The sequence below is a fragment of the Drosophila virilis genome, chromosome X (genome assembly GCF_030788295.1).
Source record: "Drosophila virilis strain 15010-1051.87 chromosome X, Dvir_AGI_RSII-ME, whole genome shotgun sequence".
Lineage (NCBI taxonomy): Eukaryota > Metazoa > Arthropoda > Insecta > Diptera > Drosophilidae > Drosophila > Drosophila virilis.
In genome coordinates, this window is record NC_091543.1 from 22179560 (window position 1) to 22203380 (window position 23821).

Here is a 23821-nt window from a genome sequence, read left to right on the forward strand (position 1 = left end):
CTGCCCGCCCCTCAGTTGTTTTTAATTAGATTAAAGTGCATGTCACTTCAAGTTGGGCGGTGCAATTAATTTTGTTTGATACACATTCGAAGGTAATAAATGATTTTTGACGCGCTGCGACTCCAATTTTTATTTATATTTTTTAATCACTAAATGGAAATTCAAACAAAATTCCATTGCCAACATGCACGCGCCAAAGAGCCTCTCAAATGTATAAATTAGATACGTGCAGCCCAAGAGGCAGCCGAAAACTGGAGCATTGCTGATAACAGCGATACCAATACCCATGTCCATACCAGCCCAGACCAGCCCAGGCCAGGCCAGGCCAGAGCCTACTGAACGGAACCCAGAACAGAATCGTTCTCCATTGTGGTCTGATGTCAAGAAACGATCTAATAAATAATGCCACAAATATGATTGCAGCGAGCTGACGGCGCGCTCTTCTAACTGTTATTTGTGTTGGTAATATAGCACTTATATATGATATACTCCCAGATAAGATGTTCAAGAGTGCGTTGACAGCACCAGCAGCCGCACTTCAGATAACGCCATCCGCGATAAACAAAATATAGAAATAATCGAAAGCTAAAGCCGCCTAGCAACTGTTCTGGGTCGCCCTGGGGAATTCGGAAAATTACGTAGCATTGCTTTCATTGAAATTTAGACTAACTTAACATATTATCGAATGCATTCAATACATTAGAAAGAGTATAATCATTTTGTGCAAATGTATCTGAGATACTAGAAAACAATTCAAATTTCATTTCCTTTGGCAAGCGTCTCTCCTGGGAGGCCCTTCTTGTATGCCTTCCTGGTATAACCTCTCGGGTAAACCCTCCTAAAAGTCCCTCCTGATAGAAAAACATCATTCTAGGTACTTATGCAATAAATCTTAAAAATAATTAATGCAAAATCAAGAAATAATTAAATAGGTAGAGAAAAAATTCTTGTTCGCTTACCTCCGTGGATTAAACGTCACATTCCTATAGACTTAGGTTATCGGGTTGATTATCTGATGAATGAAATTTCTATGTTGTAACTAGACCTACATATTAAGATCGTTCGGATTCCCCTGTGTTGATAGGGATTGCAGAGTAATCCGTTCAGAGTCTTCCATTCCATCATTATATATGAAGATCAGATCTACGAAAAGAATACATTCAGGCAGCTGTGTTGAACATCAGCCATGTTAAGGTCAGCAAGAGATGTTACTTTTTCATCATTATTTTTGGTTATGGCAGAAGTTGTGGAATTTTGTGATATGTACTACTTATGTATTGATAACTATTGCAATGACTTGACAATGTTTGTATGCGATATCCCATTAACCCCACCAGAGGCTTGGCCCAACCTAAGCCCATAACGCTAGCCGCAATGACAATAAAAACTAATAAATTTTAAGAGCTAATGTCAACACGCGTCGTGTAGCACGCACAACCACCCGCACAGCCCGGACAGCCCCCACGTCCATTGGCCCGGAGCTGCACACACCGTGCTCAATGACCATGACGCCCCAAAGTTGTCGTTGTAAAGTCATTTAGCTGCGTCTTGAGCTTGTTTATTGTTGATTTTATGACTTATGTTGCGGCGAATGGAAGTGGAAGTGGAAATGGAGCCGAAGTGGAGCTGGTAGCTGAAGCTGGTACATGCCAGCGTTTTGTTGGGGTAGACTCGACTTTTTTGGCCGAACGTTTTATGTACAAACTTTGATTGGCAGCTGACGAAACGTTAAATCAAGAACTGGTTGTTACAAAAATGTCTGTTATCATAAGTAATTGGCCGTCTTTGTCTTGGCCCGAGCTACTGGAGCTACAGCACAGCTCCAGTTCCATAGTTAGTGGCACCTAAGCCCATAAGCCTCGCATGCGCTAAAAGGCTTAGAGGCCCGAGTATGGTGCGATGAAGTCATCTGCAGTCAACCAATTGCCTTTTGACATTGATTTAACTGGCCCACGATAAAGTCCAGACATAGGCATTACATGCGAGTACATTGTTTTATGTGCTCCATATATATACATCGATACGGGCTCTAACACACACGCGTACACACTCATCATACATTAAGAGCTATGTACTTACATGGCAGTGCTCGTACATCCGGGTCAGCACACACCAAATGCCACTCAATTGTAGCGACCACTCCAGACTCCAAACAGTATATTGGGCTCGTTTATTGAACCCTTCCAGTCCATCGATCCGGCCCATTGTGGGAAATTAGATTTATTACATTGCCCAAAAAGATGATTATGGCTATTTGAATACACTTGAAAAACGAGCTAGCGCTGGGCAAAACACCCGCCGTACGCACTCACACCCATTCGGAGTGAGTTCGCGCAAATTGATGCCCCCAAGTGCTCTTCAGGTCTTTAGAGTTTTTACCGCATGAAACTGCTGCAAATGCTAGACAACAATGGAAGGCAAATAAATAATATCAAATACCATAAATAATGTCCTAAGCCCTATTCATTTCCCCTGTATTCCATTGTATTAGGCTAGCCAAACTAGCCAAAGTTGTCAATAGCCCGCGGAAAGGACATAGCTGACCATTATTTGCCATAGCCATATATTGCAAAATGTCATGTCAATCAGTGCTAAGCTAACTTGGAAATTCGAAATTGCCTGGAAGAGAAAGACTTTCTCTTATGCATATTAAACAAGGAACAGTTTCAGGTCAGCATCTTTCACATTCATAGCACTCAAGATCTCTTGAAACCCCAGGGCAAGTTTTGCAACCTTGTTTTCTGAATCTTGTTACCCTTGAACTTTTCTATGCATTGTATACAGCAACACAAGCATGTTAATCATAATATTGTGTCTTTTCAAAATGCCACAAAATGATTAAGAACCGATCTCTCCTTATTCTTATCTCTCCTTATCCTTAGTGGTTATTTTGTTCCCACTGGGGTTCATTAGGCTGAGAACCATTGTCATGTCTTAATAACATCGAATTTCCCATGTAGCTTACGTATATTTAGAGGAATAGATTAATAGATTTCATTTGATTTGTAGAACAGAGTCAGACCGGGCCTTTAGGTACCCCTCCGAAAGTAAAAGACGCCACAGTTAAGATTCGCTTCAAATTATTTAATAACTTAATTCAAATGGCAGTCGCATATTAATCATATTATCACTTCGCTATTCCGAGTAATGTGCAAGTCCATAAGCATCCAAATTTCATTTCAACTTTTTCAATTGGGTCTAATCGTGTTTTTTTTTTTTTAAGTATTTGTGTATTTCATGTGATGCGTTTCTCAAACAATTCAGGTTGATTACTTCTTGCCGGCAATGGCAAAGCTAGTTAGCAAATAGAATCCGGACCAGCTGATGTACTTGATCGGATCCCCAGAGCCCTCGATTTGAGTTTCAAGGAATTCAGAACCATATTTGGCCATGAACGCCAGGAAGGCCATGCCGCCCATGTAATAGCTACCCTCGTTGATGGCAAGGTAGCAGAGAGATGTTATGTTACCCAGAATGGTCAGAAGCTTGAGTGTCTCGACCGCATCATCGCCCTCGCCACCTTCACCCTTGATCAGGCCGACCAGCACAGAGATGGCCATTGGTACAATGAACAGGCCATGACCCAGGGCAATGTTGTTGCTCTCGCCGCCAAAGAATATATCAATGTTGACAAGAGGCAAGGGAACTATTTCCAGAATCGAATTGGTCGTCTCCCTGGCCGATTTCACTTGTTCGCTGCCAGAGATGCACTCGATCAGCCCCAGCAGACCATGGCAGAAGCCAATCAAACAGGCCGAGAAAGCATACGGATGACTCTGTGGAGGCATTGCATAGAATCCATATCCGGTAACGCCGCACAGCACCGCATTTAGTATACCGGAGACCGCCGAATTGTCCGACATTTTTGCGTTAACTTGTTAATTGAATAAAGCTTAGTAAAGCCAAAAAGCGCAACGAATTGATAAATTTATAAATTTTGTACAACGAAAGGCCTCACAAAGTGAATTTTAATAAAATTTAAGAGAAAATTCACAAATATTGAATTTTATGTACTTTTCTCTCAATATGTCGACCGAATTGTTAGACTTGCTCTGTGATAATGATATAATCCCAGTTCTGACATCTCGACGGCTACTACGACTTAATTATCCAAGGCACCTTGACATCCAAAAAGTTGAGCAAATAAATATATCAAGCTGAAGCTAAGTATTTGGTTTCCTATATTAAAAAAACAAAAGAAGGAAATGCTTGTATTGTTTTCTATAAGATACCATTAATTATTATACTTATTTACATATATATATTTATATTTATAATAAATATATATTTGGGCAAAGGTAACAAAAGTGTGCCAACAACAAAACTCAATACCTCTTCCCCTAAGAAGCCAACATCTGACAGGCAGACAACAAAAAACAAGTAAGAGGTTCTAGTCGGGAGCTCCCGACTAGGGGATACCCATTTTTAATGGGTTCAGGGTATAATAATAATAATAATATTTTTTTAAATTTAATTTTATTTTTTTTTTTTGGTCCAGCGATATTAGGACTTTATCTCTCTTAAGGAATAATACACGCATAATTATTTTTTCTTCAATTAATTTTTTATTTATACTTTTATATAACTCCTTTAAGTCCAGCTCTATTTTGATCGCTTACTAACTCATCCGTTTAATAAGTAGCTGATCATCCATTTAAGTGTGCTCCAATAAGTATGCTACATATTAATTTCAATTTCAATTTAAAGGTAGCTACGCAATTGCTGCTGAGCATCTGCTCATTTCCGCCTAAGGTATTTTAGTTCGCTTAGTATTTTCATATGGATTTTCCATTCCAAAGGTGTTAGGTTCTAATATTTAAGTGGGCCTTGAAAATTATATTTTCCTAACGCCAAAATCAACACATTTTGTTTTCACATTTTCCCGAATTTCATCAAAGAACTATATATTAAAATACTAAAAAATATTAATAATTATGGTATGTATAAGGATATGTTAAGAACCATGAACAACGAGTTCACAGGCTCAAAGCTGGAGACAGCTAAGATCACAACAAAGAAATCTGTAGACGACATTTTCTTACACCAGAAGTTGAATCATAAAATTGACTGCATAACGGCATCTGAAATCTACAAGTTACATAGCATTCCCATTCCCAAGTTCAATTCTCTGGAATATGGGCTTATGACGGATCGCGATCGGATTTAACTTTCCATTTTAACTGTCGTGTAATACTTGTAGTATAAGACAAGCTTGTGAATTAAAGATTGCAATATAAGAGTGGACCTTAAATCTAAAATAAAGCTAAAAGCCTATAGTTCTATGGGCTGAAAAGCCCTATCACTTTTTGGGACTAAAGACTTGTTCTTCTGTGCGCGGTTCCAAGGATTGATATAGAAAGAGAGAGAATGCGAGAGAGCGAGAGGAAAGGTGTGTTAGAGGGGGAGAGAGAGAGAGCAACTTTGAACTTTTTGTGGTTTAGGATAAGTGCAGCAAAACTATGTAATTAAAACACAAAAGAATTTAGATTGTGATATCCCTTTGGAATTTCCATGCATGAACACTAAGTTTTGTGATTGGAGGCATTCCGCTGCCTGGTCTGGTTAGAACCATGCTTCAATTTAGCTAAGAAACAATGTGTATGGACGGTCTGGCACGCTTATAACAACATGATCTCTAACATCATCGGAATCGGAATCATCTAGCTCCGATGTTGTGGTCGCATCCTCATTCACAACCTCATCATCCACATTCTCCTCATCGGGTTCAGAATCATTGTCGTCGGAACCGGCATATTGTCGCATATCTGCCTGAGATCGGGACTGCCCGGCTGGCATATAGGTGCGCACATTCTCCTCAGTATAGTCGACGATGTGACGGCGTGTCTTGTTCAGATATTGTTTCTGTCGCAAATAGATCTTGAGAATGCCCTTCAATCCGATGAATGTGAGGCCGCCGAGCAGCGTGCGATACAGCGGCGCTGACATGTTCCTGTATATGACATTGCCCATTACTGTCGCAATGCTGGGCAATAGGATGGCGCCGCAAAAGATGCGGGCAAAGTCGACGGGCTCATCGGGTACTGGCGGCGGAGCCGGATCCCCAACACGGGTCGCCGGATTCGTTCGGGCATTCAACAACCAGTTAACGAGCGGCAATTTGCGTACTATGCTGTGACGATTGTGCCAGAGGCGTAGAACTGCGTCCTCCCAGCGGATGAGACGGGTGAGGATCAGAGCGACTGGTATGAACGGCAGCCCGATCAGCAGGAAAAAGGGATCACCCTTTTCCATCAGCTCCATGCCGCGCTGCTGGCCGAACACTTGTATGACCGTGATGCCGCCATATGTGACGGCTGTCCAATAGACGGAACCGAGGAATGCGCTCGCAGCAACAAACGGGCTGCACTGGCGGACTAGATCCTGAAAGCGCTCCAGGATCATCGCCATACGGCTGACCTTGGGGAAGATTATGATGTACTCCACGCGGCATTGCATGCAGGATACCTTCGTTCGCGAGTTTCCGTTCTGCTTCTCGTCGATCCAGCGATAAAGACAGCTCTCATGCACCCACTTGGTGCTGCCGCGGCACTGGCACGGATGCAACCAGGTGGCCAGACGGTTTTCCGCCTCAGTCGCAAAGCATATCCAGCAGGTGCGCTCCGACTCTCGCGCTAATGACTCTGGCTCCCCGCCAAGCTCTGGAACAAGCCCTTGACCAGTCATGTCAATTAACCAATCAGCCCCGAAACGATTGCGATTACCAGGCAGAATAAAATATAAATATTTAAGAGTTAGAAAAATAGAGAGATTAAAATTTTCGGCAAGGCGTGCGATGTTTTTCAGCAGCCGCTCTAAATTAAATAATACTCACGCCATATTCCCTACACCCTACACAAATCAAGCAGCTGTTGACCCAGCAGAAGCACTACGCAATCCCAACAAATCCAAGAACAACTGCGATTCACTATCAATTAACACAATTTTCATAGTATTTTTTTAAGCATTTGAAAACCCTAATAAATCACACGATTCAAAGTTTTGTGAACTAACGAAACGGGTGAAATACATTTTTTACGGCACAAAGGCAACCCTACGCCTTTTCCTTACCATTGATACGAGCTCGAGGTTATCTATTAAATGCCCAGTTCCCAGAGTTGTCTTCTTAAACTGTCGCCTGACTCGACTGGAGCGCTTCTTGACTTTTAAATATACATATCAAAATCAAGGCTTCAAGCTGGGCTTTAACGGAATCACTTTGAGCCCGGAATTTTTTGATTTTTTTTTTGACAACGAAACAACCTTTAAGCCGTTTTAGTTGACCAAAAACCAAAACTAAACCAGGCGCGAACCATAATACAAGAGAAGAAAAAAACCGAAAATGAAGCGTTTCACTTCGAAAAAAAAATAGTTTCATGGGGGAACCTAAGACAGCAATTCGTCATCAAAATACATATTTCCAGTAGCACATTTGAGGCTGCATTGTTCCCTAATAGTATTTGTTTCTTCCGCAATATGTGCATTTGCATTTTCCAAACTTAAGATATGTTGCCTCTTAAATACACCAACTGTTCGGCATCAATAGACAGACTGTCTAATTTAAATATCAGCCCGAAGGTATGCAACACATTTTATCAAAAAATTGCTCGCTGAATGGAATATATTTATATATTTTGTAAATAAATGAAAATGTACAAATGTATATATATATTATTATTAATAAGATATAACATATATATGAAAGACATATATAAATTGTGCCTATTCGTAGGTCAAATGAACTATTTTGAATAGGAATTCTCAACGGAATTGTTTTTGTAAAGCGCGTCAACTTCAGACAAAACAGATTTATTCTAATATTAGCTATGTGCTAAATCAAAAAAGCCAGCCATTTTCTTATTTAAAATATGTTTTTTTTCCGGGAGTTTAGGCCCTTAACTCATGCTCAGATGCTTGGCCCACTACGCGATCTAGAGTTTATTTTCCAGCATTTTAGAAAATATGAAAATAACAAAAGAAAAATGTTAAGCATTGTTATTTTGTTAAATGCCTTTAATTTGTCAATTAGATGCTGTCACTTTTTTTTATTTAACAACAAATTTTAAAATGCATAATTGCCAGTGAATTAGAGCCGGCGACCTGTCGCGTGTTGGTCAGACTAATAAACATATAAGCAGCACTGGCTTTTCAATTGATCGCAGAGTTTTTGGTGCTTTTCTTAAAACCCCACATTTGGTAACTTATCTAAGCTTTTAAATTTAAGGGAGCTTAGCAAAGCACGATTTCTTACTCTGCTTCGTCGCATTACATATTTTTGCTCAGCCCAAAAGCATGCAATAAACTTTTTCAAATGTTGTCTGCTTGCGCAAGCGCACCATCAATTGCAGGCAAGTCCCATATCGTAGTACACACGCGATAGGGTTCTTAAGTGGACCTAGAGAGTTTCCATCAACACGCTTCAGGGTAAACTTCGATGCCATCCCAACCTTTTACCAAGTAGCTACATAGCTCCTGTCTGGCGTTATGGAATCCAATCCGTCTTGCGAAAATCAGTTTGTTACCAGCAAAATAGCTCCGTAATCTTTCTGCACCTTAGATCTCCCCATGTGCCGTTGATGTGACCCGAACATTCAAGCGAAGAGCATGCCGGTTCGAATCCCCGCTACATGAATGCAGCTACAGCTGTAGCAGCGAGTGCTTGTAACTATCTCCTATATCTATAGTTAAATGTCTATGTATCTATAGTTATAATTTTTAGTTATTTTCAAAGATTTTTGAGGCGTTTTGTTTTCTGTAACTAACCAAGTTCCCTTGAAATACCAGCAATCCTTTTAGAAATGTGTCTTTTCCATCAACACAATAAGTATTTGGTGAACACCATATAAGTTCTTAAGTTATTTTTATTTATATATTTTTGTCTTTGATTTACATAAGAAACTATGTATATAAATACATATATACATATATGTATATATATTCTGCAGTTCTTCGCACAACTATCCCAGGGACATCGCCAGCTCTGGAGCTGTTCCCAAGTCCCAAATGCGAGACTTGCAGCCAACTGACTCAAATATCACAACTGTTAATAACAAACGACAACATTTGCACTTCGTAGCATAAGTAGATATACAAAATACATACATATACATATATAAAAAAAAAAAAAAAAAAAAATTTGAAAAAAAAAGCACACACTTCTTGGGTAAATACGCATTATTACTAGAAACGAAACAAAATGGTACGCGAGTGAATAAATCCAATTTAATCAGCTTCGGCGGCCAGTTGGAAGGGGAGGGGGGGGGAATGGGAAGGGGAACTCTAGCATGTCGGGCACTTGACCAAGCCAACCTCATCGCAGTTCATGCACTTGAGGGCCACGAATTCGGCGGTAAAGTGGTTTCGATGGACCGACTTCTTGGAGCCATTGCACGAGGGGCAGGGCAGCAATCGAAAGCCTCCGCAGGTCTGGCAGGTGTACGCCGTTGCCAGCGACTAAATAGATATCAAGGAATCAGTTTTAGATTACAGATAACAGATGACAAATTGAAGCTAAACCAGTCTTGGCTCACCTTATAAGGTCGCAGTAGTTGGCGCAGCTCGCCGCTCTCGTTCAGACGCTCAACCGTGTCGGCATCCTGCAGAAAATGCAATATCTCAATTCGACTTGTATCTTTTATTAAAGAGTATCTGTCAGATACTTACGCCAATGTGCTGGCCCTCAACGAATAGCTGCGGCACCCGGATCGTTTCATGGTGCATGCGATCCCGCATCTCCTGCTGATACTCGATGCTCATGAATACATCCCGTTCCTCAAACTTGACGAGCAGTGTACGCAATATCTGCTTGACATTGGCGCACTTGGCATAGGTATCCCGTATGATGCCCATGCTGGTTGTGTACAGTACTACCTTGCCCAGATCCTTCTCCATGTAGTTCTAGTTCAGGTGATAAATCGGAATAAATACTTTAGTATAACTCGTTTCCATACAAGCATATAAAGGCATACTACGGTCTCGCAAGGCCACCTTCAACAAAAGCAAAAGCCGACACAGATTTCGATATATGTATGTATAAAGCATTAAATTATTAGATACAAATACAAAACTATTTGCTAATTGGGATAGCAATTTGAACAAGAGAAATATTTGTGAAAACTCAAAGTCAACTCAAGATTGTTTGTTATGCTCGGGCTTGAAAAATGTCAATAACAAACCCAACGCACAGTGGGGCAAAACAGCAAGCGCTGAAACGAGTAAGACGACGCTAAAATTAAAAGTTGTTGAATTAAGTTTTCAGGCTAAGCTTGACTGCATTCACGTTTTTTCGGTCACATAGTGTCATTCTTGAAATAAGTATTTCATACGCGAATAAATTAAAGTTGGTCTTAATGTACTTTTAAGAACGGAATTACTTGATTTAAGCATACAATTTTCGATCTTTTTCTTGCTGCTTATGAGTGTTCAACCACAAAGATTGCCTTTTTCTTAGGTATTAGAGTACATACGATTTGGTTTAGTGGCTTGAACCTTGAAATTCTTTCGAGTTAAATCCAAGTTCAGGTGCTAAAAAGACCGAAACACAAAAACAATCAAAATATGTGATGAGTATGTTCGAATTTCCGAATCTGTATAAAGAAGTGCCTTGAAGAAGTTCTTACAAAAGGTATGGCAGCTTAACGATTTGCTTGAAAATAGTGTTCCACCCAATAGTCTGATTGTTAAAAGCTCTACAAAAAGACGGACAATTAAACACATCTAATAAACTGTGCATACTATTTTTAGGCTCCATGCAGTTGCGCCTTTCTTTGCGCTTCTCATTCATATGCGTAGCACATAACGCAGCCCCAATTCGAGCTAAAGCAATTTGCAGCTTGGCGTTAATTGCCTAATTGGAGAGAAGGTTAAAAATAAAACAACGTAAATTATGAACTAATTAAGGCAGTTAAAAATGTACAGCCAGGCGTAGATCTCTAGCTCATAATCGAACTTGTAAATTATTTATGCTCTCGATTATTCAATTGGGCGGAACACATAAACAAAGGCAACCCGGCTAGGCCAAAGCGAATGCGAACGTAACTGCGACTGACTGCACACAGATAAATACGGCAATCAAAATGAAATGAAAAACCAATTGGAAATTACGCATAGCCAATTTGTGTAAATGGCATTTAAAATGACTTAACGACATTTACAGGCGCTGCGAATTTGAAAAATGCGCTAAGTGAAAACTGCCAACAATGCACTAGCCGCACATTTTCCTGCCTATTTCCATTTGGGTGTGTGTCTGTGTGTGTGTGTGTGTGTGTACGAACTGCGATTGCAACTTGTTTTCGCGCCAAATTAATTGGCAGCAGTGCGCTGCCTGTATACCGTTAGCTGGCCAAGTTGGCAATCTGATTAACCAGATCAGACCGCCTATCGCTATCGATCATCCGATAGATATCGTTGAACTCTGCATCGCTCCGCCAGTGACAGTAGCTGTCAAAAGCTTATGAGTTATGCTCATAATAAATGACATAATAAAATGTAATAGACATTTCTTACACAGTGTGCATGGACTACACATGTCTTGTAAAACAAAGTCTTGCAATCATATGAAATAATTGACATCAATCCATTTAGCTGGCTCGGTATTTTACACAGATCTTACTACTATTGTCTGGCTATCAAGCAGCCCTTAAAATGAGCTCAACATGGTTAATAAAATAAAAAATTGACTTAATATTAAGAATAAGAAATGTTTTTAAAGTAAAGGTTTAATGCCATAGCACTTATTGTCCCTAGTATATTCGTAAGTCTGAACACTTCGAATTAATCGAGTTTTTCTTTTTGCATCATTTGATACTTTCACGAAATTGATATTTTAATTAGATGTACTCAATTACGCAATATTTTGCCAGTTTCAATTTTCTTGTCGCTGAACAAGTAGAATGAGGTGCATGTCAAATAAATATGATTCTTTTCATTATTATATAACTTTTTCTTGCGTATCAGCTTATATTGCTGATTGCACTCAAATGAAAAAAGAGTTTGTCATAACGCAATAAATTATACAATCGTAAAGATATCAACTTGCAATCATAATAAGAAATAGATTGAGCAGCCAAAGTTATGTCGTTAATTAAAAGTAGAACAATAATGTAATCGAACCTTTCTTTACGCAACTTTATTATTATATTATAAGTAAATAGAATAACTCATGCATTACGTGTCAATCTGTGTGAACGTACTCGGTTATGCTCAACAAATGAAATTGGATAATATGGGTTCACAGCGGGACCATAAAATGATGAGCTTGTTCTTCGTATGATATAAGAGAATATTTATATCAAATTTCTAATGTCCAATATGGAAGTCGGACGCTGGGTATAAGCGATAAAGGTGTCTGTCTTAATGCTGTGCACCTGTTCCAAGTTGTGGCATCTTTATCCAACTGGCCGGACAGCTCATTGGCTCATAAGCCAAGAGGCTGATGCTGTAGCAAAGGCTTGTTATTTACAGGTAATATGGCATACTTAACGTTATGCTAAGCAACACGAGTATAAAAAGATATATATATAAAACTGGTACATTAATAATTGCCATTAAGCGTCATTTGTGATGTGAACATGGATGTGGATGTGGATGCCTCTAACAGCAAAGTTCAAAGCCATGTTAAGTGACAAAAGACGCCAGCGGCGAAAATGTTTTTAGCCGAAAACTCGTTTAGCTTTTAGTGAGCGCCGAGTAGGAGTTCCCCTTCAACCCCTGTTTGAACGAGCGCATTTGAACTGTGATCCACTGTCCGAGCTGTCACTGTCCAGCATCCACAATTAACACATGCTTCTGCAGAATCGTCGACAGGCCACATCCGAATATGCCAAAGCCAAAGCCACAGCCACAGCCACAACCACAGCCAACATTACAATTTATTTTATGTTTTAGCGGCAACAGGTAAGGCTAGTGGGTAAAAATAAAAAAAAAAAAAAAAAAAAACAAAAAAGAGAAAGCAGGTCACTTGCGATCGACAAGCGTCGATTGGAGGATTGCCAATCGCGTCGCGATATGCGTCGGGAAACATAGCATAGCAACCAGCCCAGCATCTCAGACCCAACAGCATTCGGTTATGTGAGCAAAAGGAGTTGTCTTCAGCGACAACAACTGCAGCAACAGCAACTGCAACTGCAACAGCAACGTTCACACGACTCGACGCGTGGTTCCATAAAGTTCAATTAATACGTCACATGGGGCTGGACATTATGTAAGCGAATGCGTCTCACCCGGGGCGTGCCCAAGTGCGCCGATTCCGATCAATTGGGCACCTGGGAACGGCGGCCCGTGGCCGGCAGAAGGGAAAGCCGAGCGGCGGCAACAAACAACACCAAACGCTCAAATACCTTTTAGGCTTACAACAACAACAACAACAATAAACAAAAACAAAAACAAAAAAGTCATCAAAAGAATTCGAAATTAGCAAATCTTGTACAACAATATTATAAACAAGTTTTCACAATTCAGTGGACAAGCGCACCTGATGTCTAAAAAATAGCCAAAATATATCTAGCTAACTTTCAGCTGGCATTTGATTAATTGGTATCGATAACTTTTATCGATTCCCTTCCATTAAGGCCAACGCCGGAGTAGTAGGTTGCCATCAAATACAGAATTAGGTCAAAGTAAAAGAAATATATATATTTTGCGCTTGAAATGATTGCTATCATTAATTCTAGCATGAAGTATTATAGATTATCTGGCAAGCCTATTTTGAACCGAGTTGAACCCGGAATTGCGATTTATTCTTTACTATGAACCGAGCCCTTTGGAAGACAGTTTGGTTTAGAGCGCATCTTTAATATGATATAAAAAGTTCCAAAAACTGACTCACGAACAGAACCGAAAATGTAGACATTTCGTATATTATTCGAAGAATATAATGAAGAGAGAAACCTTTACAATTTAAATGTTTAATCTTTTGCGCTGTGACCAGTTTCCAAAGAGCTTTAATAATAAACAACAAAGGTGCCGCATTTAGGAACTGAATGTGTCATTCAATGAACTAACTCAATCAATTTAAAATGAACTTATGGAATCTTACAATTGACAACCATTGGAAGTTAGCTATGCTCAAAGTATGACACAAGTGTTCGCTGGTTCGGTTCATGGCAATGTTCTTAGAATCGGTTTGGTTCGATTCGATTTGTGAACCTTTATCTAGTATGAAATGAAGCAGTGCCGTTAAATATATTCAAGTTTTCAATTCTAAACTTAAAAAAAGAAAGTTAAAAAAGGCCGTTTGGTTCAGATTTGGGCCCAACTGTTTTTAATCCAACTAAATCGGTTTAAGGTTCGGCTGAAAGCTGAAACAAAATATTGGTTCAGAACAGGTTTACAGCCTTGACAAATAAATTGCATATCGAATTTTGAAAACGTGACCACGCGATGCTATACCCTTTATATTAAAGTGCATTAAAGGGCGGCATCGCATCATCAACATTCGGCCTCGGCTTGTTGACGGTTCTCATGGCTCTCGGTGTGGTAACAAGCTTCGGTTTCAATTTCAGTTGGCCTTTTTGAGTTGAGGGAGGAAGTAGAGGGGGGAGGTAGGTATTGAATTTCAGTTTAAGTCTTTGGCTGAGCTGCAGGTGCGAGCTGGCTTAGCATTAAAATTCACACACGTCGACACACACACACACACACACACGCACACACACACACATATGTTAAGTGAAACATTTCACTTTCGTTACGGCGGCCAAAAGCGAGCATCAATTTGGCAATAATTGGATATTTTAATAAGCCCATTTGCTACTTTCTTTTGGCCCTGAATGCAAATCGAAATTGAAATGCAGCTAACGCCCCATGCCCAACAGTTGCTCTTGCTCTTGTCGCCGTTGTAGTTGCTGTTGTTGTTGTTGTTGTTGTTGTTGTTGTTGTTGTTGTTGTTGTTGCTGTTGTTTAATTGTATGGCAACAATTTGTATTTTGTGAAACAATGTGGAGGCGCCTCGGCTTGTGGATTGTGGCTGTAAAAATCTCTCAGCACCATAAATCTGCGCCTGGTCACGTAAAATTCGTTTTCGTTTTCACTTTCGTTCGAATTCAAAGTTTGTTTTGCGTTTGGTATTTTTTTTCTCCAGACCCCACCCCCGTCGAATAGAAATATGCATTGTTTTTTATGGTTTTTTTTTTTTTTGTTTTTTGGTCTCTTATTCATTTGCATATATTTTTTCACAAATACCAAATTGTTTCTTAACGAGCTCGGTTTGCTTTTTATTTCTTAGCGTGCGGCCCGGCATCATTTGCATTTGGTTTTAGTTCATTTGAGTTTTTTGAGTTTAGCGACATTTGCTAAAAATGATCAAATTACGTATATATTTTGTGCATATTTTTTTTTTGTTTCTTAATTGATGGCATTAAAATGATGACTTCACTTCGCAATTTGGCAGAGCGATTGGTCCCAAATCGGAGAGGCAGAGCGACAAAAAGACAGCTGCGAGTGCATTTTCACGGGCAATCAAAGACGAAAGTTTTCTCAATATTATTATTTAGTTGAGGTCATAAGATATCTGGGATTTTTTTTTTTTTTTTTTTTTTTGTGAAAACGTGAGAAATCTCTATAATGATGGAGGCGTGTTGTTACGCCTAAAAATGGCCCATGTGAGGCGTATTCTTTCATTTAAGCTTTCAGGTAAGCTTGATGAAAGTTGACAAGAAATTTTCACCTATCAACAATTTGATAGTCTTCGGTTTTCTAATACTCTTGTCGCTCGATTTACAGCACTGTCGATGTTTATATATGAATCGCTCAACTGTTTATTTACAAGCCACATTGCAATTCTATCCTCCTGTTAAATATATGATTTGCAATTTAGACTAATCCAATCATATTTTAAAGTAGGCTTAACGTTTTTTATTTTCTATGAAAGCAGATTTAGGCAATTGAAAAGCCGCTTTAATTTGTAAATTCTATTGTATATTTTTATAAATTTCATGTATTTTTAGTACTTGATTCAAGAATCGATTCCATTTATGTAATATGGATATAATAACTTGATGAAATATAAACTAGATGAAAATTTAAGCCCTATTTACATTAAGAACCAATTAGTCTTCACTTAATACGAAGTATGGCTTTAACTTAAACTTTAGTTAAAAATGCCCAAATACAAGGATTTGAACAAATATATATATGTATATATAAAGATTTAGTTTGAGTGTGGTTCCAAGACGCAATAAATATTTATTTAACAGCAAATAAAATCGCGACTTGGCAGGCAAATCTTAAAAAATGCTGTCTCAATATAATAAGGAACTTTTGCTGATCATATAAAGCTAGTCATAATTCAGATATATACACATACACATATGTCTATCCATTATGCTTATGCTAAAATAAAAAATAAGCGAATACTAAACATTTTTGAATGGACGTTAATCTGTGAAACACTTATGGCACCTGCACATAAATAATAACGTCGAATTGGCGTTGTTGGCCTTGAAGAGCAAATCAATATTATAATTATTGGAAACTGTGTAGACTGAGGGGGATTGTTGAAACAATCGATTGCATAATTTTCAAGAAACCAAAAACCAAAAGCCAAAAACCAAAAGCCAAAAGCAAACAAATATGTATTATAATGATAAAGAGCGGCTAGCGCGCTAATTATGCGCATCTACAAAAAGTCAAACATATATTTTTTATTCGATGGACCTAAAAAGGGTGGTGGGGAGGGGGGAAGCAGATGAGGTTACAAAAACCCGTCGAATTTGGGCGCTTTTGTCTTTCGATGGACAAGTCAACTGCGAAAACGAGTTGAAACGAGTGGAGCGGCCATTAAAACATAATTTAGATAATTTACGTTTATATTTAAAATTTTCTTCTGTTTTTCGTTTAAGTATGTATGTTGTTGTGCGTGTCTCGGCCGCTTAGGCCGTTTAGCCGAATTTTGGCTTTGCTCATTGACGAAATCATATAAAAATGAAAGCTAGCATAATGAGTGTGTGCCACGCCCACATAGATAACTATCACAATTTAGTTGTGGTTACAATTTTTCTATATTCATTTTTGCAGGTAATTTACAAATTATGCTTAGATAAACCAAGAACGACACCCTGTACCACACGTGTATGTAATTGATTTCGCAAACCACAAAAAAAAAATAAACTACAACAACAACAACAACAACGAACAAGCGATAACAGCATTGGCCAAATGAGCGAATCATCGTTACAGATACAAACCAAAAGATACAAAGTCATCAAGATACATATGTATCTGTGTGTGTCTACTATTTTGTCGATGACTCGACAGTTTGTGGGCAATGCGTAAATAATGCAATTTCAATAACACTGCAATTGGGGCTGCTTATTGTTTAATGCTCTGGCTGTTGCTCAATCATCGGCTTTCAAGCCAAAAAATGGGTCAGACCGTCGATGGAAGCGTGCCAGGGCCACAGCTGACCCTGATTGAGAACTTTCGCGATAGCCGAAGCAGCCGAAAGAAAGCCAAATAGAAATCAAAAGTAACTACTACAACTTAGTAACTGCACTTAGTCAGTCCCAAGGGGGCGAGGGGGGGAGGGGCATCTAAGCTAGCATTTATCGCGTCGTTTTATCTACAACTTGAGCCATCTACTTCCGCCAAACCCAAAAGCGGGCGACACCAAAAACTTTCCCAACTTTTGGAGCTCCGTCTCGCGCGTGTTTATGGAAATTCTGATTCGATGCCATATTGGAGTTGCCCCGAAAGGCTTTCTGTGGCGGGGCAGCATATTAAGCCACTTAACGGTAAATTAAAACAACAACAACAACAACAACACGTTCTGTAAATAGACAGCAGAGTGTTAATTTTTTGATTTAAGTCCCGACGAACAAATTTCGGTGAACGCATCGAATGATTTATTAGTTGGTCATACTTTCAGTGAGCTGTTGTTGTTGCTATGAATCAGTTTTGAAAATAACAACAACAACAACAGGCAATAAACAGCAACAGAAACAGAAACAGAAACAATAACAACATCTGGACAAGCTTGGCTTTCACATAGCCCAAAACGTGAGTCAATCTGGGGGTGTAGACTGTTAATTGAAGACTGCAGACTGAAGATTTCCAGCAGCAGACACACGCGCGCGCACACACACTAACACACACATGCATTGCATAATGTGTGTGTATGCGTGTGTGTGCGTGTGTGCGTGTGTGCGTGTGTGTGGGGGGGAAGTCAGCGACCCAAACAGACACCCACGCAACTCACTGACAGCCGCAGACAAAAGTTAAACACACAAAGCCAACTTTCTCAATGAATCTCATGAAGCAAAGACAACAACAAAATACCCACTCTTCTTTTTGTTTTTTTTTTTTCGAATATTTTGATTAACCGCTGCATGTGAATGCACTCATTCATGGCTTATTCTCGATTCAAAGTGATTTTATAGGCATTATGCAATGTGCACGCATTCTCAATTCAATTTTCTCAAATGGCCAGAGAGTTCTTAAAAGTATGCTACACCAAGAGGATCCTTAGTTTCCGAGCTCTGGAATGTGGTTATGCTCTATAGCTAAAAGCAAATAGTCATTAATTAATTCCAGGAATCGATCGATAATAATCAATTTTATACGTAAGCACATTAAGTCTTCGGGCCAATTAATTAATCGAATTATATTTTATTATATTCTTGTTTCCCGAAAACAAGCAAATATTTTGTTTTTTTGAGAACACAATAAATTAATAAAAAAAATATAATGGAACTAGGCCTGAACTTCAAGGAAAGCCATTGCAACGGAGCCTCAAATAGTTCCTGTTGAGGTTGAATTTCAGAAATTGAAATAAATATCAAGCAATCTGAATTCTTAAGAAACATGCAAATCAACGAATTAATAATAAAAGATTGTGATTTCCTCATCTTCTGATTGGAGTTTATCTTAGTTTGGGATTCAGGTAAGGCACAATTAAAATTGTAAACTAAGTTCCTAAGCAATAAAAGAAATTAACTGAACATATAATAAAATGAGCAATTAATTCAAGAATTTAATTTAAATTGTGATCAAAATTTCAGAAATATGAAACAAGCAACCGAAACTTAAGGGGAATATACCAATAAATAAAACTGTCATTCGACTTGAACGAGCCAGCAAATCGATGATCTCTCAATAAGCAGCTCGAAACGTGACTCTTGAGCTTGTGTAGTATTGTTGCACTCTAACATGAGTTTAAGTACTCAATGTATAATTAACCAGTACTTTTGAGTACTCGCACTTAAACACAAACGTAACCAGCTGGCACTCACCTTGACATTCGGCTGCTGCAACTGCAAGAAGGTGGCTACTCCATTGCGCACACGATTCTTGACGCCGCGCACGGTGCCCTTGGAGGAGCGTATTGTGGATGTTTGTGAGGAGCGGCGCACATCCTTGTAGCCGGCAAAAGCATCCTCATCCTGGTCCTCGGCTTCGCCTGGCAAACAGTACGCCTCGTATTCCGGCGACATACGACTGCAGCTCTCCGGACCGAAACTACGATAATTTGCATGCTCGTTGACATGAAAATTGTAATATTGATCTGCCTCATATTGTAGAGGACGTCCATCGATTTTGGTCGCCGTCGAAGACTGTTCCATCTGCCCCTCCCTGGCCACCTCCCTGCCGCGTATATCGCGCAGCAGCGAACTGGGCAAAAGGGCGCCCAATTTAAGTATCGGCGCCGCCTCATTGGAGTGCAGCGAATCGCAGCTCAGCGAGGAGCTGCTCTCGTCACACTCCTCGCTGTCCGTCAAGCTGTAGGCGCGCGAGTGCGTTCCGGATTGCCCGCTCGGCGTATTCACTCGGATGCGCGTCGTCTTCAGATGCAGCTCCAGCTTGGGCACGCCGCTGCTGCCAATGTTGCTGTTGCTGTTGTTAATGTTGCTGTTGCTGTTGCCAATGTTACTGCTGTTGCTGTTGCTGCTGGGCGACTTGATGCTCTCCAGATCGCTGCCAGTGCCGCTGTCTAGAGTCTCGCAGGGCGAGTACTGGCCACTGGACACCAAATAGCATAGCTGATAGGGCGCTGTGGGTGGCTGTGCCTCCGTTTGCGAATGCTGTTGCTGCTGCAGCTGCAATTGTAGCAATTGCTGCTGTTGCTGTTGCTCCTCCTGCTGCTGCTGCTGTTGCTTTAAATGTAATACCATGTCGCTGTCGCTTTGGCTGTCGTTCAGTTTTACCACGCTTATCTGTTTGCCGAGCCTGGGCTGGCTTTGACTTGAATACGAGCTCTGACCGTTGGCTATCTGTATCTTGACCGTGTGCTGTGGCGCACAGACGCCAACTGTTTCGGTCACTGCACCTAACGTTAACTGACTAGCGTCGTCGTCGCCGTTGCCGTTGCCGTTGCCGTTGCCGTGGAGAGCGCTCTCTTCAATTTGAATAGCTTCAAGCTCAGCTGTGGCTGCAGCTCGTAACACGTTTCTAACGTCATCGGCAACATTGCAGCTGATAATAGTTGCTGCTGCTGGCGCCATTTCTACAGCAACAGCATCAGCAACAGGCACAGAGTTAACCTCGGCCTCGGCCTGGCCAATGCGCAGCAGCAGCTGTGGATATAATTTAGTTGCTGGCTCGTTTGTTGCTGCAGCTGTTGTTGCTTCCACCGTGTTGCAACTAGTTTCCAAAACAACATGGCTTGCATGGTCAACCTGCGGCGTCTGCAAATTGTTGTCTTGATCGTTATTGCTGCTGCTATCATTGTTGTTGTTGCTGCTGCTGCTGCTGCTATTGTCGCCAAATGCCAACAACATTGTCTGCGACTTGAGCGACATTTCGTCGCCTTCAATGTTGTTGCCTGCCGGCTTAGCTGGTTGCTCAGATTCAATTATTATTGAAATACCGCGCAACGGCCTTTGCTGCTGCTGCTGCTGCTGCATGCTGCCAATCGCAGCTGCTGCTGCTGCTGCTGTTGCTGTTGTGGTTGTTGTTGTTGCCATGATTTTTGTCGTTGCCATAGTTCTGGCAACAGCAACAGCATTTGGTAATTTGATGCGCCGCCAATATCTAATTTCAATTTTATGCAATTCTCAAGTGTGTTGCTGTTGTCGCTGTTGTTGCTGTCGTTACAGGTTGTTGCTGCTGATGCTGTTGTGCTATTTGTTGCTGACCGTTGCACGGCGCGTTTTACAGTTAGTTGGCCGCATGCAGATTGTACCTGCAACGAAAGAGCAAACAGAATGTCATTAGCAAAAGAGAGCGCCAGCGAAGGAGACAAAAAGCGAGCAAGCAAGAGCGAGAGAGCGACAGAGAGAGAGAGAGAGAGAGAGAGAGAGAGAGAAGCACCTACAAGACTCGGCCAACTGGCTAACTTGGCTAACTGGCCAACTGGTTGACTGGGTGAATGGTGGCTCCCAGCATGAGCTTGACATTTAAGCCGAAGATGTGCCCGGTTCGCTGGAAAGACTCAGACTCAGAAGCAGACGCTGGGGACAAACGGCTGCATAATAAATGTTAAAAGCTTTGCCCAAGCAACAACAACAACAAGACGACCATAAAAAATGAGATATAACAATAATCATTATTATAATGAAACACACAAAACCGCATTTAAGCCTGCCAGAACAAATAAAACAAAAACCAAAAAAAAAAAGAACAGACCACAAGAAAAACAAGTGAGAGTGTCGACTTGGAGATACTCTGTACCCAGCTTCTTTTTCTTCTTCCCTCAGCGCCACACTTTTGAATTTTGGTTATGCCGGCGAAAACTATCCAAAAAAAACAAATACCCTCGAGCTATGTAAAGCAAGCAAAAGTCTACATAACAACATTAATATTGTTCCCTCAAATTCCAAGAAAAAAAAATAAAAATAAAAAAATGAGAATCGATACTTATCGATTGGGGAAAAACATCACGATTCACCTGCGATTGAAAGTCTCTAGCTCTCCGAATATATATTTATTTGATGGATTCGCCTGCACAACAATTAAACTTTTATTCATCTACCTTCAATGGTTACAGGGTATAAGATGTATAAAGATAACGAGTATGTACGATGTTGCCTGCACTTTAATTTTTGTTCTAGGCGCAAAAAATAAAGACAGAAAGTAAAAAACAAAGGGAAACTAGAGTATTTTTGTGAAAAATATAAAAGAAATGATATTTATGTTAGTTGTTTTATTTTACGACATTTGACATAACTATTTGTCTTGAAGCGAATTTTTGCTTGTTTCAATAAGGTATACTAAGCTTTATTCTCCGAGTTCTTATTACAATTATTATTTTTTTAGGGTATTCATAAATAGAAAGCTTTATTCATACACATTTTATTAAAGTAATAGTTATAAGGCGCACTAGACAATAATTGAATCTGAAAATATGTTTGAGAAACTCTGCTCAAAAACATCTATACCCCAGTCTGAGATGCAAGATTCGTCTTAGAGACTAACTGTGATCCCTTAACTATGGAGATTGATTGATTGATTGATGTTGCTCAGTTTTTGTCACATACACATGATACATGTCTAGCCTAAGAAGCTAAAATAAAGAACAAACAGCATTTACAGCGTCCAGTAAAAACGAAATTCATTGTTTCCAAATGCTGTGCAAAGCGAATACACCAGTTTTTATGGGTCGCACATCATCGATACTTTTAGAGTCGAAAACAAAAAGCAACAATACAAAAAAAAAATAAAAATAAAAACGCTTTTAAGAACAAGATTTACATACATTTGAAGTGGTTGAAGCTGATGCTGTTGTTGTTGCTGTTGCTGTTGTTGCTGTTGGTGTTGCTGTTGTTGTTGCTGTTGCTGTTGTTGTCGTGTTTCTGGAAACTGGTAACTGGTTACACTTGAACCTGGCGCTGACCAGTTGTGGGATACCCAGTTCGAAAATATTTGAAGCGGGCGGACAAGGCGCCTAACCTCTAAAAGTAACAGTTGTTGTTGCTGTTGCTGCTGCTGTTGTTGCTGCTGGCCTGCATTCGCCGCTTGTTGCACACAAATTTCATTTGGCGGCACATGCACAACAAAAACACGAAAATAACAAACCAAACTTAGCCAACAAAAAAAAAATACAACAAAATGTGCAGCTTGTGGGGGCAGCTATCGTAAGGGCGGGTGGGCGCGGCTCACACACACACACACACAGTCGAAGGCGCACACGCACACAGGCACACACGCACGCACGCACTCGCGATTCTGAAGAGTTTCGAGTTATGGTTTTTGGTTTTCAGTTTTCAGTTTTCGGTTTTCGGTTTTCAGTTTTGGGCCCCTCAAAGCGAACGCGGCGCGTACAACTCATTCAAAATCGCGCTGGCAACTGAAAACCGCAGCAACAAAGTCGCGCTGGGTTGGCGTGTTTTGCCAGGGATTTGTTGTTGTTGTTGTTGTTGTTGTTGTTGTGTGTGTGTTTTTTTTCTACGTGCCTCTGTCGCTGCCGCGTCCGCTGCTGTTGCTTTTATTTTTTAAATTTTTGCTTTCAAGAAACCAAAAAAAAAAACCCGCAAAGCAGTTAAAAAGCAGCAGCAGCAGCAGCAGCAACGTCGCCGTCGCCGTCGCCGTCGCCAACGAAATAACTTAAAACAACAAAAATAACAGCAAGAACAACAACAAAAAGTCAGCAATCGCAGTCATAAACGTTGCGCTGCGACGACGCAGCCAGCGGCAGCAGTGGCAAAAACAATGTGAGCCGAGAATTTGTTTACGTGCGCAGGCGCAGCCGCTGTCTACGTCGACGCCGATGCCAACGCCAACGCTGGCAGCGCCTCAACCATCGTACAGACCCCCATGCCGCCACCACCCCGCAACCCACCTGTTGTTGCCGCTGCTGCTGCTGTTGCTGCTGCTGCCGCTGTTATTGTTGTAGTACTCGTTTGTTGCCAAAGTTAATTGTGTGCGGCTGCCGCAGTTGCCCCAAGCCGCACAGTGT

General features: G+C 40.4%; 3 protein-coding genes across 3 annotated transcripts; all 3 read right to left on the reverse strand.

Annotated features, from left to right (window-relative positions):
• Positions 1–3063: 3063 nt before the first annotated feature.
• LOC6631929 (uncharacterized) lies at positions 3064–4048 on the reverse strand. The gene has a single exon (XM_002055441.4). The coding sequence runs from the start codon at positions 3861–3863 to the stop codon at positions 3270–3272; it is 594 nt and encodes a 197-aa protein (XP_002055477.1). The 5' UTR covers positions 3864–4048; the 3' UTR covers positions 3064–3269.
• A 1369-nt stretch (positions 4049–5417) lies between these two features.
• On the reverse strand, positions 5418–6953 carry LOC6631928 (E3 ubiquitin-protein ligase MARCHF5). The gene is made up of 2 exons (XM_002055440.4): positions 6833–6953; positions 5418–6671 (listed from the first exon to the last, which is right to left on the reverse strand). Exon 2 carries the CDS (start codon positions 6454–6456, stop codon positions 5581–5583), a length of 876 nt encoding a protein of 291 aa, XP_002055476.2. The 5' UTR covers positions 6457–6671; positions 6833–6953; the 3' UTR covers positions 5418–5580.
• Positions 6954–9132: 2179 nt separating this feature from the next.
• LOC6631833 (glutaredoxin domain-containing cysteine-rich protein CG12206) lies at positions 9133–23217 on the reverse strand. The gene is made up of 5 exons (XM_002055439.4): positions 22622–23217; positions 19221–21109; positions 9661–9894; positions 9528–9593; positions 9133–9450 (listed from the first exon to the last, which is right to left on the reverse strand). The coding sequence occupies exons 2-5, from the start codon at positions 20907–20909 to the stop codon at positions 9277–9279; spliced, it is 2163 nt and encodes a 720-aa protein (XP_002055475.3). The 5' UTR covers positions 20910–21109; positions 22622–23217; the 3' UTR covers positions 9133–9276.
• Between the last annotated feature and the right edge of the window lie 604 nt (positions 23218–23821).

What these genes read in the sequence shown, in the direction of transcription:
- LOC6631929 (XM_002055441.4), bottom strand. Translation starts at nt 3,863, where the DNA reads ATGTCGGACAATTCGGCGGTCTCCGGTATACTAAATGCGGTGCTGTGC.
- LOC6631928 (XM_002055440.4), bottom strand. Translation starts at nt 6,456, where the DNA reads ATGCAATGCCGCGTGGAGTACATCATAATCTTCCCCAAGGTCAGCCGT.
- LOC6631833 (XM_002055439.4), bottom strand. Translation starts at nt 20,909, where the DNA reads ATGGCAACGACAAAAATCATGGCAACAACAACAACCACAACAGCAACA. An exon ending in TTGAGGGCCAGCACATTGGC is followed by an intron (nt 9,594 to 9,660) that starts GTAAGTATCTGA and finishes CATTTTCTGCAG; the next exon opens with GATGCCGACACGGTTGAGCG. An exon ending in AACTACTGCGACCTTATAAG is followed by an intron (nt 9,451 to 9,527) that starts GTGAGCCAAGAC and finishes ATATCTATTTAG; the next exon opens with TCGCTGGCAACGGCGTACAC.